This window comes from Mastigoproctus giganteus, chromosome 9 (assembly GCF_048544385.1).
Source record: "Mastigoproctus giganteus isolate SK-2022 chromosome 9, ASM4854438v1, whole genome shotgun sequence".
NCBI lineage: Eukaryota > Metazoa > Arthropoda > Arachnida > Uropygi > Thelyphonidae > Mastigoproctus > Mastigoproctus giganteus.
In genome coordinates, this window is record NC_143583.1 from 202,031,210 (window position 1) to 202,050,197 (window position 18,988).

Below are 18,988 nucleotides of genomic sequence, written 5' to 3' on the forward strand. Positions count from 1 at the left end.
GAAAAAGCATGCTGAAGAGATTTATCAGAGATTGTTTGCAAAACATTCCGAAGGAGTCTTAGCGTTGAATGAAGAAACTGAAAATAAACGAACTGTTCTTTTAGAAGAAAACAAAGACTCGTCTAGTTCCGATGTTGAGATACACTCATGCGAGAGTATGATAGTGTAATAAAGAGATTAACTGAAGAGCCTTCAAAATATCCGAGTGAATTGGAAATCAGCAAAGAATTTAAAATTTTGGAGGCAACTAGCAGTAGAAGTGAAAAGCTGGAGAAAGTTTATAGAGCACTGCTGACCATTAAACCAACAAGTGTCCAATCTGAGAGAGTGTTTTCGATCACTGGTCTCTTTAACACAAAAATAAGGTCAAGTCTATCAGGAAAAATGCTTAATATACTGTGTTTTTTAAAGGATCATTTTCAGAAAAAGCTGAGCAATAAATAGTAGAGTAATTTCCTCAAGCTGTTTTTTTTTCACATTATTTTTATTTATTTATTATTATTATTATTATTATTATTAATTTAAAATTAAAATTAAAATTCCTAATAAGAAAATTCTTGATACTCAATGACACAGTAGATTAGAATTGATATGCAGATAAACTACTACCTCTGTTTACAGTGTGGAATATACTATGTGTAGTGACTTCATAGTCTTTTCTGTAAGATAACAAATTTGTACAAAACTGTTGTAAAGGAAGAATTACAACTTGTGTTGTCAAGAAATTTACTTTTCTTAACAAGTTCATTTATTGTAAACGAATTCTCTTGATAAATAAAATTGTATTCTTTATTGTATTATTATTATTATTATTATAGGGCTTATTATTTTTTTGTTTACTATACGAGAAGATAGTTTTTATTCAAAGGATTTGAATACAATTTGTAATTTTGTATAATCTCAAGCTGGTTACTTTTTTGGAGCATTTTAAATTTTTTACTCTAAGAGGTAATAGATTTTGTTTAAAAGATTTGATTACGATTTGTACGATCTACCCAAGATAAAATAAATACCTGTGTTATAAGCTTTTAATTGTTTTCCCTAAGTTTGAGAAAATTGGTTTTAAAACCGGTTTTAAGAGTAAACTTCGGTTAAACTCGGTTTTGAAATTTCTTGGTTTTATGCAAGCCCTAATGCACATCAACTGCAAAATGGGCTCATTTAGTACTCTTGAACCAGCACCCATCTAAGCTACATGTAGTAGACCATCCATCAACACTCCAGTCTCAGTTCTGTCTGACATCGGGCATGTTACATAGAATTAAGATTTGAGTGCTGTGGTTTCTCTTATCTGGTAGACCTGATTATCACCCATGAACCAGATAACATAAGAAGACTTACAGTACAGAAACTATCAGCAAGGAACGATTGTGGAGATCATTGGATGATGAGGGGAGGGGGGAAAAAGAGAGAGAGAGAATTATTAAAGGCAAAGGAATGGGTTTTCATTTAAGGAAAGGAGATTATTACGGCCACTATCAACTAAGGAGATAGCTTAGAATACAAATACATTACAATTATATGGCATACCTTTAAAGCTATAGTCACAGAAGCCTTGAATGTACATATACCATTAAGAAAATGCAAAAGGAGGATGTCAAGGTGGATGAATAATGAACTAGTGTATTTAATATAGCAGATGAATATGGTATGAGAAAGTTACAGAACAATGAAAAGTATTAAAGCCTATATCAGCAACAAATTGATCTGTAATAGTACCAGAAAAGATTGCACTGGCAAAGACAGATTAAGATACCCCAGGAACAAGGAGATTTTGTCATATGTAAATACAAAGAAGAGAAGAATGAATTAGATCAGACCCTTTCTGTAAAAAATGGGGTAAGATTTAGATATCCCAGCTGATATTGCAGATGAATTTAAGAGATACTTTGCATTGATAATTACAGAAGAAAGACCCTTCATAGTGAGGAGAAACTGTATGCATGAAGCTGGGAAGCACAAAATTAGTAATATTGAAATTTCTGAGCATAATTTTTTAGAAATGCTTTCAAGCTTAAGGATGAATAAGTCTCTTGTGGTTGTTAGTATATATATCCAGTAAGTTGGAGGGAGCTCTCAAGAGAATGTATGGAACCATTAAGGTTAATTATGAGGATATCAATGAACTCAGAAATTCTTTTGTATTGGATAAGTACCAGTATATTGCCAATAAGTAAAGGTGGTTCTAAGAGCGAAGTGGATAACTACTGATTGATTGGTCAGACTGACTTCAGTGGTAGGGGAAAGTCATGGAGGCAGTGATTAAGAGTGAAATACAGGATCATTTATTTTGACAAAGTCGCTCATGAGCTGGATGTAGGAAATAATGTTGTAATGCGGAACATATTGGAATCACAGGAAAAATGCTTAGATGGATCATAGTGTGGCTAAAGGGTAGGAGGCAGAGGGTTGTTATTAATAATTACCATTCAGGCTGCACTGTGTAAAAAGTGGAGTTCCCCAAGGGTGGGTACTGGAACCACTGTTTTTGGTTTTCTTGATTGTCATCAGTTTAAGGATACAGAGTGTAAATAGCAAATTTGCAGATGATGTCAAGGTCAGTAGAATAGTTGATCAACACCTGATTGAAAGTGACCAAGTAGCACTTTTTCGGGAGAGCTCAACTAGACTTCAGGGATGGTCAGCAAAGTAGCAGCTGAGTTTTTTTGTAACAAAATGCAAAGTCTTCCTACACTTGGGTGATAGCAACTACAAAGTAATTCAAACAGTTAGTGGGGTTAAATTAAAAAAAGTAGAATAAGGAAGGGATTTATAGTTACAATGCAGTCAGATGCAAAATTCTCTGAGCAGTGTAGACAGATGGAAGGAAAACCCTTGGTGTGTCTATTTATGTATTGAAAATTGCTTGTAGGGAAGTTACAATTCCACTGTATCAGACAGTTATAGGATCACACTTGGAATACTGTTTTCAAGTATAGAAACTGCACCTAAAAAAAATATATTGAACTTCTTGAAAGGATCCAAAGACAGGCAGCATGCTTGATGAGATTGGCAGGAGAATGTCCATATGGTGAAAGACTTCATATATGTTGGCTACAGAGCTAGGCACCTTGTGAGATTTCTAATTGAAGTGTATAAGGCTGTAAAAGGAGAAAGTAAAATGCATGCAGTTGAAATTTACACTTTTATAAATGAATCCAGAAGAAAGGCCATAAATTCAAATTTAGACTGGATTGCAGGATGTTTTCTTCAGTAAGTCATTGATTTCTGGAGTTGTCCCTGGGTGGTTGAGGCTGACAGCTTGGGCAGATTCAAAGGTGAGCTGGATAGTTTCATAAGTGAGGAGGGAAGTCAAATAGTTAGTGTATTTTATTTTATGTTATTTATGCACTTATTTATTATTTTTTTGGTTGGTGCAGTAAATGGCTTGGGCTTCCTTCCTCCAGCATTGTACCATATGGCATAATATTAACATGCAGAGCTCCAGCATTGTACTCCACGTGATCTGAAACTCAAATAAAATGGAAATTTTTCAAAATATATTGGATAAAATACTGTGTACAAAGTCCCTTTTGATTATCAGATTATTCAGTCTTGTTCTATCACCACAGTCACTGATCACATCATAACTCAAATTCTAACAGCTGTAAGTGCAACCATTCTGCAAGTTGAGCTGAAAAATCTTAAGTGTGCTGGAAATATTCCATTTGAGTAATAGGAGTCGCATTGTAGTGCTCACATCTAGATTCAACTACATTGATAGGTACAATATGGCCTAAATAGCCCTTGCACCAGAAATTTCTACAGTAGCAGCAATATCATAGTGTGAAGTTTAAACTTGTGTTCCCAAGCATTACTATGTGCACATTAGTATAAGTATCTCGGAATTGGTACCTTAAAAGGGGGTGCCACTAAATTATTACATAATTGGCTTTATATTTTAAATTTAAATGGATTTATTATTAATTGCATTTAATTGAACTTAAATTATTTGGAGACTTTCGGCTACAGATTCAATCTTGTACCTTTACTTTCCCTTCCCTGTTGATTTATTTTTATGTTAATTTTTCGCACTACTGTTTTGCCATGCTACTTGTGTATGTATTAATTTTATTTTTATATTAATTTTATTTTTATATTAATGGTCCTTGAGGTTGTCACAGACATTCTCTCAGATATGCCAGACAAGCTGTACTTGCTACCTGGGAGTCTAAAACGCTGATGGAACCGATATTCGGGTGACACTCAAGTCAAGTGGACCCAATTTCGGCGAAGTCCGGACGGTCTGTGACAACCAAATCCTCTGCTTGCACCTTCACGATGGTGGGACTGTTAGTAATCCTGGGTATAACCTCCATGCACAAGCACATGGTGGGTGACCACCCAGGTGTGAACCAACGTAAGCAGGGGTCGAGGTGTGGCGCCCACACCACATGGAGGAATGCCGCCCCTCTATGTTACCAGGCAGTACTAGGTGGTAGATGACTCATCAACCGGTGAAATACCACCACTTTGCTTATTGGAGGCTTGAAGTGGTGGAACCCATGTTTAGTCTCTAGAGCTAAGTTCCGGTCAACCCTTCCCTATCTCTTCCATCATGCAGTATGATTGATGACTTTTGAGGTTATGATGAACGTTGTGGCGAGATCCAATATTCCTTACATTTCGAGGGTACAGCTCTAAAACGGTTTTCGCAGGCCGGCCGCTAGTTAGTACACCGGACCGAACCTATTGGTAACTCTCTAGGAGGCTTCCGGATCAGCTAGTGTATAATCTTGCTACCTCTACTCTGCCAGATAGTGACTGGAGGGAGTCTGAGTAGTGTGTATGCGGGGAGCATTGTCGAGGCCACGTTATGTCAAGGATCTGGGTATATTCTTCCCACATGTACGCCATATCCAAAAATTTCATTACTTCATACAGCATGTCCCACCCACTTTTTCTTACTATTGAATACACCATGAATTGTCAAACTAATAGAACAAGCTTATCTGCGAAAAGATCTAAACCTCCCAAGGATTTCCTAATTCATTTCACAAATATACGTGGTCTCAATTCTAATCTCAACGATGTCCATTTCCACTTGCAGTCTGCCAAACCCCATGTACTTTTTCTGACAGAATCTCAGTTAGCGGTTGATTCAACTACTGTTCATCTCAGATGCCCAAATTATTCGCTGTATGATTCCTTTCGCCTCAAAGGTGGTACTTGTGCATATGTCCGTTCTGATATTCCCTGTCAGAGACTTGGCAATTTGGAATCTCCTCTCTTTGATCTTCTCTGGCTTAAAATCTCTCTACCTCATTGTGTCAAATTCATCTGTTGTCTCTACCGTTCTCCCAACTCCACTAATCACTTGGAGCTCTTTGACTTCCTCTCGTTGCAACTTGACTTTCTCCAGTCCAACTTTCCTAACAGTGAGGTAATTTTCCTTGGTGATTTTAATGTTCACAACTCCAGCTGGCTTCCGTTTTCTAGTCACACCGACCCAGCAGGTCGAGATGCTGAAGCTTTTGCAATTACTAATGACCTAGCACAGATTGTTCATTTACCTACAAGAATACCGGACAATCCTAATCATACAGCCAATACGCTTGATCTTTTTCTCACAAACAACCCTTCTAAGTACACGGTCGAAGTGAGAGGTCCTTTAGGCACTTCAGATCACAACTTGGTGATTGTCTCTTCTCCAATGGAACCTTTATCTCATGGCTATTCCCAACCTCGTGTTGTTTGGCATTACAAGAATGCAAAATGGGATGACCTGCTAGACTTCTTTTCTTCTTTTCCTTGGTCGGATTACTGTTTCAAAACTCCTGATGTCAACGTTTGCTCAGATCGTGTCAGTGAAATTATTCTTGCAGGAATGGAATCCTTTATCCCACACTCCACTTTAAAATCTCGTCCTTTATCTAAACCTTGGTTTTCCAATAAATGTGCTAAGGCTGTTCAAGAGAAGAATGTTGCATATCGTAATTGGCTTGTTTCTAATTCTTCAGTTTCATTTTCTGCCTACACCAAAGCTCGCAACAATTGTAAAGCAGTTATTAATCAGTCCAAACTAGAGTTTGAACAGGCTAAGAGTAGAAAACTTGCTTCTTGCCCTAATGGTAGCCGAGCATTCTGGTCTCTTGCCAAAGCTATTGGCCGCAACTTTTGCCCATCTCTGCTTCCACCTCTGTCCAAACCAGATGGTTCTGTTGTCACTTCAGCCAAGGATAAAGCTGACCTGCTAGCATCCCATTTTTCTTCCAGCTCATGTATTAATGAACTTGTTAAAACACCTCCCACCATTCCAACAACACGGTCCATTCAATGCCTCCTGTGGTCTTCCGTCAAAAGGATATCAGAAGGATTTTGATGAATCTTGATGCTAAGAAAGCTCCAGGTCCTGATGGTATTTCTCCACTTGTTCTCAAAACCTGTGCTCCTGAACTTACTCCTATTCTTTGCCGCCTTTTTTCATTTTCTTATTCCAAAGGTGTTTTTCCTTCTGCTTGGAAATTTGCTCATATCCAGCCAGTTCCTAAAAAGGGTGACAAATCCCTCCCATCCAATTATCGTCCCATTGCAATTACTTCTACTCTTTCTAAAGTAATGGAGAAATCAATTAACCGCCAACTCTTAAACTACCTAGAAACCTTCCGTCTGATCAACGATCGCCAGTATGGATTCCGTCGGTGTCGATCCACTGGTGATATTCTGGCTTATGTTACCCATTTATGGACTACTTCAATGGATAGGTTTGGTGAAACACAAGCAGTTGCTCTTGTCATCTCAAAGGCTTATGATCGTGTTTGGCATAAAGGTCTTCTAAACAAGCTTCCATCTTATGGTTTGCCAACTGTTTTTAGTAATTGGTTATCCAGTTTTCTCTCTGATCGCTCACTGAGGGTGATGGTAGATGGCTCTCTGTCTTCTAACTTCTCCACTAATGCCGGTGTCCCCCAAGGTTCAGTTCTTTCCCCCACTCTTTTCCTCTTGTATATCAATGACCTTCTTCCATTGACTGGAAATCCTATCCATAGTTTTGCCGATGATAGCACATTGCATTCAACTTTCCATTTTGAGAAACCTTGCCCTGCTCAATCAGCTTCAACTTCTCGAAAATCTGCTACCAATTCCTTAAATGCCGATCTTCAGGTAATTCTCCAGTGGGGCAAAGACAACTTAGTTGATTTCAACCCTTCTAAAACTCAGTCTTGTCTTATATCTCGCAAAAAGGATTCTTCTGCTCCTATGCTTATCTTTAGTGACACTCCAATTTCTAGGCAAAAGGATATATCTCTTTTGGGGATTACCCTGACTTCTAATCTCTCTTGGCACAAGCACATTACAAATATTGCTTCCTCTGCATCTAAAAAACTTGGTTTTCTCTTTCGCTCTCGGCGTTACTTTTCTTCCAAACAGCTGCTCACTCTGTATAAATCGCAAATCCGCCCTGCCATGGAATATTGTTCCCACATTTGGGGTGGTGCCCCCAAAACCTCTCTCAGGCTTCTTGATTCCATTCAGAAGAGGGCAGTTAGGTTAATTAATGATTCATCTCTAACAGAGTCTCTCCACTCGCTTTCTCATAGACGTACTGTTTCTGCTGCATGCCTCTTCTACAGATATTTCCATGGGCACTGTTCTTCTGAATTGGCTTCTATAATTCCCGCTCTCTCTTTCAAAACAGTCCGAACACGTGTCGCCACCAGCCAACATCCATTTACTGTCCAACTTCAAACCCACAGAACCAACTTTTCATCTTCCTCATTTATTCATTCAACTGCCGTTTTCTGGAACAACCTTCCTTCATACGTATTTCCTGAAAATTACAATCTACAGAAGTTCAAGTCCAATGTCAACAAATATCTTCTTTCGTCTTCTCAACCTCCAACCCAAGCACGGTACTAAGTACTATAGGTTCTAATACCTCTCGTGTTTGGGGTTCACATAAAAAAAAAAAAAAAAAAATTATCGATTTTATATATATATATATTAAATTTCAATAAAAAAAAAAAATAAATATTAAGCTGTCATTAGAGGCAGCAAAATGCACATCCTCCACATGATGCCCGGTACATAACAGATAATTTATATAAAAATAAAAATAATACATAAGCCAGTAGCATGGCAAAACTGTAGAGTGAAAGTTAACATAAAAATTAACATAAATTAAATCAACAGGGAGGGAGAAAGTAAAGACAGAAACTGTAGCTGCAAGTCCCCAAATAATTTAGAGTTTAATTAAATCCAATTAATAATAATAAATCCAATTTAAATTTAAAATAATGCCAATTATATAATAATTTAGCGGTACCCCCCCTAGTAAGGTACCAGTTCCGAGAGACGTGAAATATCACCAAAACGAACTACTAAAAGAAAACAAAATAACAAAATAATAGACTGATCATTATGCCCCATATTGACGGAGGACCACAAGGCCAATAATAGTCATGGAATCGCTGCATTTCAATTGCTAGACAAATCATCGCAAAGGCGAACAGACTGAAGGGCCAATCCACCCCTTCCTCCTCCAATCAATCCACAAATGCAGAGGATTTGCATAGAAGTGGTCCTTATGCAGCGAGAAATAAACTATAGAACAGACAGCACTCTAGAGCAGAGCCACACCACCGACATAATGTAAGCTTTGCCAGCTTATATGGACAGAAAAAGAAGAAATATAGATGACAGCACAGACACTGCTTTTTGCATATTAACCCACTACTACCACCTGAGTTATATTTAATTAATAGCTTAAAAAGTTAGAATGCAATAACATAAAATAAGAAAATAAATAAATATTAAGCTAACATTAGAGGCAGCAAAATGCACATCCTCCGCATGATGCCCAGTTCATAACAGATAATCCATATAAAAATAATACATAAGTCAGTAGCGCGGCAAAACTATAGATCGAAAGTTAACATAAAAATTAACATAAATTAAATCAACAGGGAGGGGAAAAGTAAAGGTAACAAGACAGAATCCGTAGCCGCAAGTCCCCAAATAATTTCAAGTTCAATTAAATCCAATTTAAATTTAAAATAATGCCAATTATATAATAATTTAGTAATAATTATATAATCCGTCAATATGGGCCATAATGGTCAGTCTATTATGTTGTTACTTTGTTTCCTTTTAGTAGTTCATTTTAGTGATATTTCACGTCTCTCAGAACTGGTACCTAACTAGGGGGGATACCGCTAAATTATTATATAATTGGCATTATTTTAAATTTAAATTGGATTTATTATTATTAATTGGATTTAATCGAACTCTAAATTATTTGGGGACTTGTGGCTATGGTTTCTGTCTTGTTACTTTTACTTTTCCTCTCCCTGTTGATTTAATTTGTTTTACCATGTTACTGGCTTATGTATTATTTTTATTTTTATATGAATTATCTGTTACACACACACACACACACACACACACACACACACACACACACACACACACACACACACACACACACACACACACACACACACACACACACACACACGTGTGTGTATATATATATATTATTTTATCTTATCTTCCTTCATGGATCAGGCGATCCGCCTATTCTGATCTCAAAGAGATTTGCCCATCTTTTCTTTGATCTTTCTCTTTCTCTTTTTCCTTTTGCTCTATATGTATAAGCTAATTTAGGGAATCTATTATCTTCCATTCTTTCTACATGTTCTTTCCATCTTTGTGTATATTCTATAATTTTTCCATTAATTGAGTAAATTTTTAATTCCTTTCTAATATTTACGTTTGGTATTTTATCTAATTTTGTACATCCTTTAACATATCTTAAAAATTTCATTTTTTGCAGCTTGTATTCTATTAATGTCTCTTTGTTTCAGTATCCATGTTTCAGAAGCATAAAGTGTTGGTATTTCCATTTTTTTTGTAAAATTTCAATTATATATTTATATATATGTATATATATGTAAAAAAAAAAAAAACTATATTTAAACAATGAAATCAAGAAAAGAAGTAAATTGTGATATATTAAAGCTGCTTCTATTTACAGAGTAAATAAAGTTGTTTTGCTACAATTAATATTATAATAATCACAATTTAACATATTTCTTTGTTTTGTGCATAATATAGATGACAGAGAGCACTGCTGCAAAATCAGATAAAGCACAAGAAATAAAGGAAGACCAAAAAGAATCTGTCATCTCATCTGAAGGGGCAGAACCAGAACACAAAGAAGATTATTTCAATCTTTGCAGTTTAATGCCTGAACTTGGCCACTTATATTCTAAAATTGAATTAGAAAAAACAAAAGAAGAAACATTTAAGAAAAAGAAAAGAATGGATGATAATAATTCAGCTTCCAAAATTGATGTAAATCAGTTGCATTCTAAGTGGCCACGGAACAGCAAAGAAACATCAGAAGTTAGCCACTCGCCACTTTTGAACCAGAAAGGTGAATAAAGTTTAAAATCTGTGTAATAAAAATAATAAATTTCTATGTATTTTAGAGATAGCTTAGATCAGGAAAGCTTACATACTCATTTTGACTGTCTGCCTACTGAAATTAGAGCAAAAAAATGTTCAATGCCATAATTCACAGTGGACTGTGCTTTTTTTTTTTTTTTTTAATGATATCATACAGCTATTTTATTTATAGGTGCCTCCGTAGCCAGGTGGGAAGGAGCAGCAGTGCGTAGCATACGCTTCTTGATTAGACCGGGGTTCGAGCCAGTCACCACCAAATACGGAGGATGCGGAAAGGTCAGGGAATGACCACCGCATATTCCTGGAGCAATATGGCCTTAGTTGCTAATACTCCTAAAAACCAAATAACAACAGCTATTTTATGACATACAGGAATACATCATACATACCTGCAATTTGTAGACATACACATAAGTGTGGATGTCTACAAGTTGCAACTATGTATGATGTATGTATTAATAAGAAAAGATATTAGATGAGTAGTAATATTTTTTTCTTGATTTACAGAATACTATATGATGAAAAAATAATAAGAAATATAAGAAAATGAATGAGAAAGTTTAAAGAAAGTAAAATTCTTAGCATATTATAGTAACTTAAAAAGAAAATGCATTAATAATTCCTGCAAATATATTAAAAACAAAATTAAATTGAAAAATTGTAGTTACAAGATAAATTGAATTTAAATTAGAAATAAATTTCAAATAATGGTAATTATAAATTGATAATTAATGAACCATCTGGGGAGATTTTATTTTATAATTTAATGTTAGAATATAAACAACTGAGTTGTAATGAGGAAAATTAACAGTCAGGTAACTACTATAGTCTGGACCAATAAATGAGGTTGGGGTATGGCATCCACACCATACAGGTAAATGTCTGACTCTCTGTGTTACTAGGCAGTAATATGTGGTAGATAACGCATTCACCACCTATGCAAGACCACACAGGGGCACTGACTCTCTTTAAAAATTACAGCTGTGAATTACAGGCTCTGAAAAAGCGATAAGTGTTTGCCTTTTTATTTACCTAATTGTTATTTTATATTGTACTTTATACGTAGTCTTATAGTTATTGTTACGCTGGTTATTTTTAATTTAGATAAAGAGATTTTGTAGATTTCTACTTAATATACGAAAAACCGTTATTTTGTTCGAATCTTGCAGCCATTGTTTTTGTATAGAGTAGCAGGGAATTCAAATTTTTAATTGTGGTAACTAAGCAGTTCTAACATAATTATATAGCGTAATATGCATCACTGCATTTAGGATTCTATTAGATAGCGTAGTATTGACAATTATTATTAATTAAATTTATTGATCTTATTAATTTAAAATATCATGCCCCAGACTAGAGCAGCAAAGCAACGAGCACAAAGAGGCAGGAGTGCTGTGACTCGGAATAGAACTGAGAGGAGCAATTCTCCAACGCATCACAGCATAAAAAAATGTGCAACTTGTGAAATGTTTGCCGAACTCTCTGGAACAGAACATGATCTAGCCAAGGAGAATGTCTTTGTATGTGCAAGATGCAGAGCGTGTCTAGAAATGAGGCATCAGCTAAACGTTCTACTGGACATCTATGAGAGCTTGAGGTGTAGGGTAGATGCCCTCGAAGAAATTAATATGAGGGGCCCGTCAAGCTCTCAGCTGCCCAACTCAACGCCACAGCTCACTCCTGGGCATCAAGCAACACAGCGGCAATCTCCAAGGCAGAATGTGTTGGTCCCAAAGAAACTAGTTATTATTGGTGACTCTATTGTCAGGGAGACGGCGAATGCATTGTGTAAAAAGGATAGATGGAACAGGACCAGGGTATATCTGCCAGGGGCAAAAATGGTTGATGACAATGTAAAGCATGTGTCATCTTTTAACGGCACAAAAGGTGATATTGTTGTACATGTTGGCACCAATGACATTAAGAATAGGAGATCTACAGATTTACTTAACAAGTACAGGTCAGTGTTGCAAAAAAGTCATGAGTCAGGGTTAAATTTGAAAGTGTCTGCAAATCTGCCCAGACACGATAGGAGGGAATACATGATGAGAGTCTTGTCAATCAATTCAGCCCTGGAGGGAATGTGCAAGGCTAAAGGGGTAGAATTTTTTTTCAGAGTGGTCTGTGCTTGTTAACAGGAGAGACTGCTTCTACGGGGATGGGATACACTTAAATATAAAGGGTGCAAGAATATTTACTGATGCTATCGAGGCAGTGTTAGGTGGGTCAGAAAACTGCTAGCTTGGGGGGATTCACAGACTAAAAGGTTAAAAGTAGCCGCAGGCAGAGGTGAAGGTAATTCTTGCAAAACTTCTATTAGAATAAGTAGCGACCTGGAGCGAGGGATGCTGGGGGTTTCAGGGACTGACAGCAGTCATTGTGAAACAGGTGGGTATATGGGATGTATTAGGGTAACTAATAATAAGGATAGGTAAATGTATACCAATGCTAGAAGTATAGTAAATAAATTTGATGAATTTGAAGTGTTGGTCAAGACATCAAAGGCGGATATTGTTGGCATAGCAGAGACGTGGTGTCACACAGATATAAGGAATGCAGAACTGGAATTTGGGGAGTGCAATGTGTACGAAAGGATAGACAAGATAGGAAGGGAGGTGGTGTTATGCTGTTAATTAAGAAGTGCATCCAGTTGATATAGATGAACAGTGCACTGTTGAGTCAGTTTGGTGTGACATAACCACTGCGAAAGCAAAAATAAGAGTGGGAGTGTGTTATAGGCAATGAACAATTGTACAGAGAAATAGAGTGGGCTAGTAAATCAGAATGTCTTAAAATGGGGGATTTTAACTTCCCAGATATTGACTGGAACTTGGTTAGTCACTCACACGCTAGTAAGACTTTTGTGGATTTATTGGTTGATTGTTTTCTGCAGCAACATGTTCAAGAGGCAACCAGAGAGGGTAATATATCTTGATCTGGTTATCAGCATTGATCATTCCCGTATTAAGAATTTTCATATAAAGGAACCACTAGGTGGCAGTGATCACAGTGTACTGATGTGGGATTTACTTAAAGATATAATTACCATCAGGGGTAAAGGAAAGGGTTTTTGCTTCCGTAAAGGTGAGTACAGTGGTCTCAGAAAGTTTTTAAATTCTGTACAGTGGGATCAACTGACGATGTTACCAACAGTAAATTCTAAGTGGGAAGCATTCAAGGAATTAATCGTGGATGCTACTAAAAGTTTCATACCTATTAAAATATATTGTTCAAGGTTTAGGCCTAAATAGTTAACAAATGAACTAATGAGACTCATGACAGAGAAGAAAAATGCATGGGAGGCATATAAATTATCAAGCGACTCAGAAGCCTATGGCAGATATAAGCTAGTCTGTAATCAGGTCACAAAGGAGGTTAGGCAGGCGAAGGCAGATTACGAGAAATCTTTGGCAAAAGATGCTAAGAAAATCAGGAAGGATTTCTTTACTTATATAAACTCCAAAATGAAGGGAAAGAATCTGATTGGTCCACTTGATATCGATGGTTCGACTGTTGATGATCCTGCTCAGAGAGCAAACAAACTGAATGAGTATTTTGCATCTACATTCACACATGAGGAGTTATTAAGGTTTGAAAATGGCAGAAGGTTATCAAATTATAGCAGGGTGCTTAATGATTTTGTAATAACCGAGAGCAAAGTGGAGGAGAAATTGTTGAAGTTAAATATAAGAAAGGCACCTGGTGTGGATGGGATCTATCCAGTTATATTAAAGGAAGTGGCAAAGCAACTAAGCAAACCCTTAGCCATAATTATGAGCGCATCCTTGGACTCAGGGGAGGTCCCCACTGACTGGAGATGTGCAAATGTATCCACAATTCACAAAGGGGGATCGAAGGGCGACACGAGCAATTACCGACCAGTTAGTTTAACTTCTGTTCCGTGTAAAATAATGGAGTCAAAAGATGCATTGCAGGATCATCTAGACAAGACTGCAGCAATAATTCAGACACAGCACACAGAATGGGATTGTTAATGGAAAGTCTTGTCTGACAAATTTGATAGGATATTATGATGTGGTTACAAAGGAACTGGATGCAAAAAATAATTTTATATCATATATTTGGATTTCAGGAAAGCTTTTAACACTGTTGCGCATGGAAGACTATTGTACAAATTGGGTAGAATGGTATTAAGGGTAAGTTGCTACAATGCATAAAAGGATGGTTAGGTGGGAGAAGACAGAGGGTGGTAATCAATGGGTGCTGCTCTTCATGGACTAATGTTATTAGTGGAGTCCCACAGGGTTCGGTATTGGGTCCTCTGTTGTGTTGTATATTTATCAATGATATTGATGAAGGTATATCAGGCTTAATGTCGAAGTTTACAGATTATACAAAGGTTGGCAGGGTTGTTAATGACAGTAATGGCAGTGTGCTACTGCAACAGGATCTAGATAATTTGGGCAGATGGGCTAAGAAGTGGCAACTGAAGTTTAACCTTGACAAATGCAAAGTACTGCATATGGGTAGAAGTAACCCCAGAGAAACGTACCAACTGTGTGGTACTACACTTAAGGTGGTAGAAAATGAAAAAGACCTGGGAGTAATTGTGCAGTCAGATATGAAGTTTTCTGAGCAATGCAGACAGGCTGCCAAGCAGGTCATGGGGTTTTGTCAATGATATATAGGATTTTGATAGCAGGGAAAAGGAGGTGATTGTCCCTCTGTATAAGGCAATGGTCAGGCCATGCCTTGAGTACTGCGTACAGGTCTGGAGGCCTCATTTTAGGAAGAATGTAGATTTGCTTGAGCGTGTACAGAGAAGGGCAGCAAGATTGCTGAGGGTGATGAAGGGATCCTCTTACCGAGAGAGGCTTAAGTTCTGCAAATTGCAGTGGCTGGAGACTAGGCACCTGCGCGGTGATCTGATTGAGGTCTATAAGGCCTTGAATGGGTTGAGCACGCTGAATTCTGATGGGATCCTTCCACTTGTTCAGATTACCAACCTACGGGGACATAAGTTCAAATTAAGAAAAGATTAGATGTAGAATAGATGTGCGGAAATTGCCTTTAGCCAGCGGGTAGTTAATTGCTGGAACAAATTTTCATCTGTCGATGTGGAAGTTGATAAGTTAAAAAAATTTAAGGAGGAACTGGACAGGCATTTGGAGGGAATGGTGTGTTTTTTTTTTTGGCTGATGCTGCACAAGCTCTCATACACTTGCTTTCTTGCATCACATGCGCTACTACCATCACTTTTGCTTGGCTTTAAGTGGTAAAATCCATGTTTAGTCTGGAGATCAAAGTTCTGGCATCCCCCACTCATTTTGCCTGCGGTATGAGTGACATGTATTTATTTAGCCGGGCATCATGGTGAGATGCAGTATTCCTTATGCTTTGAAGGTATACCTTTAAAACAGTTTTGCAGTCCAGCTGCTAGGTAGTACAGTACTGTAGTGGATACCACTGGGGCAGAAGGAAGTGTGTGCTAAAAGAAAGTGTCCACTTTTCTGAGGTCAGTTTCAATAATTCAGAAAAATGAAATTCACTGTAACCGGTTGCTTAACAAACTTTTTTTACTACTTATCGTTATACTTTTGCATTTCAGTTAACTTTTAATAAATAATGCATAATTAATTTTTAATAAATAACAAATTTATTTGTGTTATTTATTTTAAAACATCATTGTCTTTTAGTAAAAAATGAATATAGATCGCTTTGTTTAGAGCAGTGGTTCTCAAATTTTCTGAGCCCACACCTTCCTTGAAGTAAAACATCTATAATTGTGCAATTTCTTATTTTTGATATGTTAATACAATAATTATTAATACATGAAATAACAATTGGGATATTTTTTATTCTTAAAAAACATTAATGTGATGTTTGTGCTTGCTTTTTATTGCTTAATTCATCAAACCTAGGCAACACATATTTCTTTTTCAACATTTAATTTTGATCTGAATTTTTTTGATTTAATGACTGCCAGTGCCAAAAATCCAACTTTTACAAAGTGTTAGAATTGCAAATGGCACTAGTATTCACAAAGCTTTATTGCTACATTCTGGGTATTTGTGTTTTGCTAAACACCAAAAATCATATAAAGATAATGATGAAAACTTTGCTTTCAGTGTAAGGTCTGATGTGAGATCGATAAATTGTTCTTCTTCAACAGTAGGTAAATTTGATGGGGACTTTGTATCAAAGGGATCTCTAATCCTTATGTACTCTTCAAATTTTTTTTAAAAATATTTCTCGATGCATGCATGGAGTTGTGATAAATGCTCAACAGTTACTGATTTTAATTCTTCATTAAAATGAACTTCATTTTATTGTAAAAATTGATGTAAAAGTGGGAAGCAATCAATTTTACCTTCTTTTATTTTTTTTCTTTCAAAGTTTTAGTTTCCTTTTAATGGCTAAAACTTTGGTGTAATTTCCCTGAAGAGATAAATTAAGTGAATTTAATTTATCAAAAATATCGCGACGCCCCTGGTAAATTGTGGTGCCTCTCCAAGGCATTATGATACACAGTTTGAAAACTGGTGGATTAGAGTATTTCATTTTCATTGTGGGTAATTAGATCACTCAATATTTTTACTCTGTATTCATTGTTTTTGCTCACAGAATTCTTTTGATGTGTTATTTATTTATTTATTCAATTGATTGCTATTTACAATTGCTCCTTGTGCAGCATGCAAGCTAGAGGGGATAAAAAAATTACAACTCGGAGAATAAATTTACAAAAAATGACAGTTTAAAAATAAAAAAGGCCCTTCATGCTGGTTGTCTCAAGAGGAGTATGCACAACATGTAAAGCTTGACAAACTATGAACATGAACTACTTGATGGCGGCATAATGTCGAGAAGCAAAAGGATTGTGTTGCTAGGCGGTTAACCTCCAAAATCGACATCTGAAACCACAGCAGATATTTCAAGAGAACTGTGTATTAGGACTGCCTTTGATGGTGGACAGGCTTCCCAACTCAATTTTTACTTGCTCTGCATTCAAGAGACTATGGGTTCTAGTTAATCTAATGCATCGGCATATTTTTTTAAATTGGGGTCATGCTGTTATTCATCCTTTTCAGGTTCTTCCTCTTCCTCCATAAGCTCCTTATTGTTCATAAATTTACTTACAATGTCTTTTACTTCAGTGTTTATGCTTTCCCTCACTACATCTACAGAAAAATATTCATCTACGGAATCTACAGAAAAAGAAAAGAGTCTACAGAAAAATATTCATCTCCTGTCAGTGAAGAATTTCCTAGTAGCCACAGCAAGCCATTAATACAGATGCATCAGCTGCATCTGCAAAGTCACCATCACACTGACTAACACTCACATCAAATCCTGCTTTGTAGAAGCAGTTTTTAATTGCAGAGGGCTCACTGCATTCCATGCTACACTAATCTAGATTTATAGCCTGTAGTATGTGTATACTTTTGTAAAGTTTGAACAACTTTTCTTCATCAATTTTGAAATTAGTTGTTAAGAACTATTTGTCAATATTTCAACTTAAAGTTGGCAATTATTTCTTGATCTAGTGGTTGAGAAGCGAATGTGATGGGAGGGAAAAAAAAGCACTTTAACATTATTTAGTTTAATGTGTGGGTGAGATTTGGCATTGTCAAGAAATAAAATAACTTTTCTATTCTGGCAAATCATTCTTTTATTGAAATGGATCAGCCATTCTTTCATTATCTCCCTAGTCATCTAAGCTTTATTGTTTGATTTCCAATGTAAATTGAGTTTTCTTAAATCCAAACCTTTAAAACACCTTACCTTGGATTCATAGGTTTTTGCTTATAATAAGAGGTGTTTCATGAGTGCCTGTTATGCTTGTACACAAAAGTACAGTTAGATGTTTCATCGCCACTTTACCTCCAGCACGTTCCCCCTCTAAGGCACATTATTTTATCTTTTAACTGCACGGGGGATTGTTATTTGTTATTGTTATTTGGTTTTTTTTAGGAGCATTAGCAACTAAGGCCATATTGCTCCGGTAATATGCGGTGGTCATTCCCTGATCTTTCCACATCCTCCGTATTTGGTGGTAATGGGCTCGAACCCTGGTCTAATCAACAAGCGTGTGCTATGCACTGCTGCTCCTTCCCACCTGGCTACGGAGGTGCCTGCACAGGGGAGGAGGAGAACGTGTTTCATCACCATTCAACATGTTTTCTGATGATTATGCAACAAGTATTGATGGCAGCCTTTTTTTTTAAAAAAAAAAAAACATCAATAGGCTCCCTCCCCACAAATTGCACTGAATGAAATATTGTGATGTCTATGGAATTTACCAAACCAGCCATTAGATGCTTTAAAGTCAGCAGTATCAGTTTTTTTAGCAATTTCTAAAGATTTGGTTTGAATCATAGGCCTAGAGAGATGGGAATGTTTTGATTGCATACCCGACTAAACCACTCAAATGTCAATTTATCCACCAAAGCATCTTTGCCATGAAAAAATGTATGGAGCTGCTTTCCATTTTCCTACTACTGTTTTAACAAAATTTCTTGATTTTTAATGATTGCTGCTGCTTAAAAGTCTTTCCAATTTTGAAATGATCAGCTAACTTATGAAGTCCATACTTTTCTTTTCTAGAATATTCTATAAT

At 36.5% G+C, this 18,988-nt stretch overlaps 1 protein-coding gene across 1 annotated transcript in view; it reads left to right on the top strand.

Annotated features, from left to right (window-relative positions):
* Positions 1–18,988, top strand: part of LOC150081033 (uncharacterized) — a 278,288-nt gene that overhangs the window by 199,461 nt on the left and 59,839 nt on the right. The window contains exon 16 of the mRNA XM_090380894.1: positions 10,057–10,378. Coding sequence (XP_090237020.1) covers positions 10,057–10,378 — 322 coding nt within the window. The remainder of the gene's footprint in view (positions 1–10,056; positions 10,379–18,988) is intronic.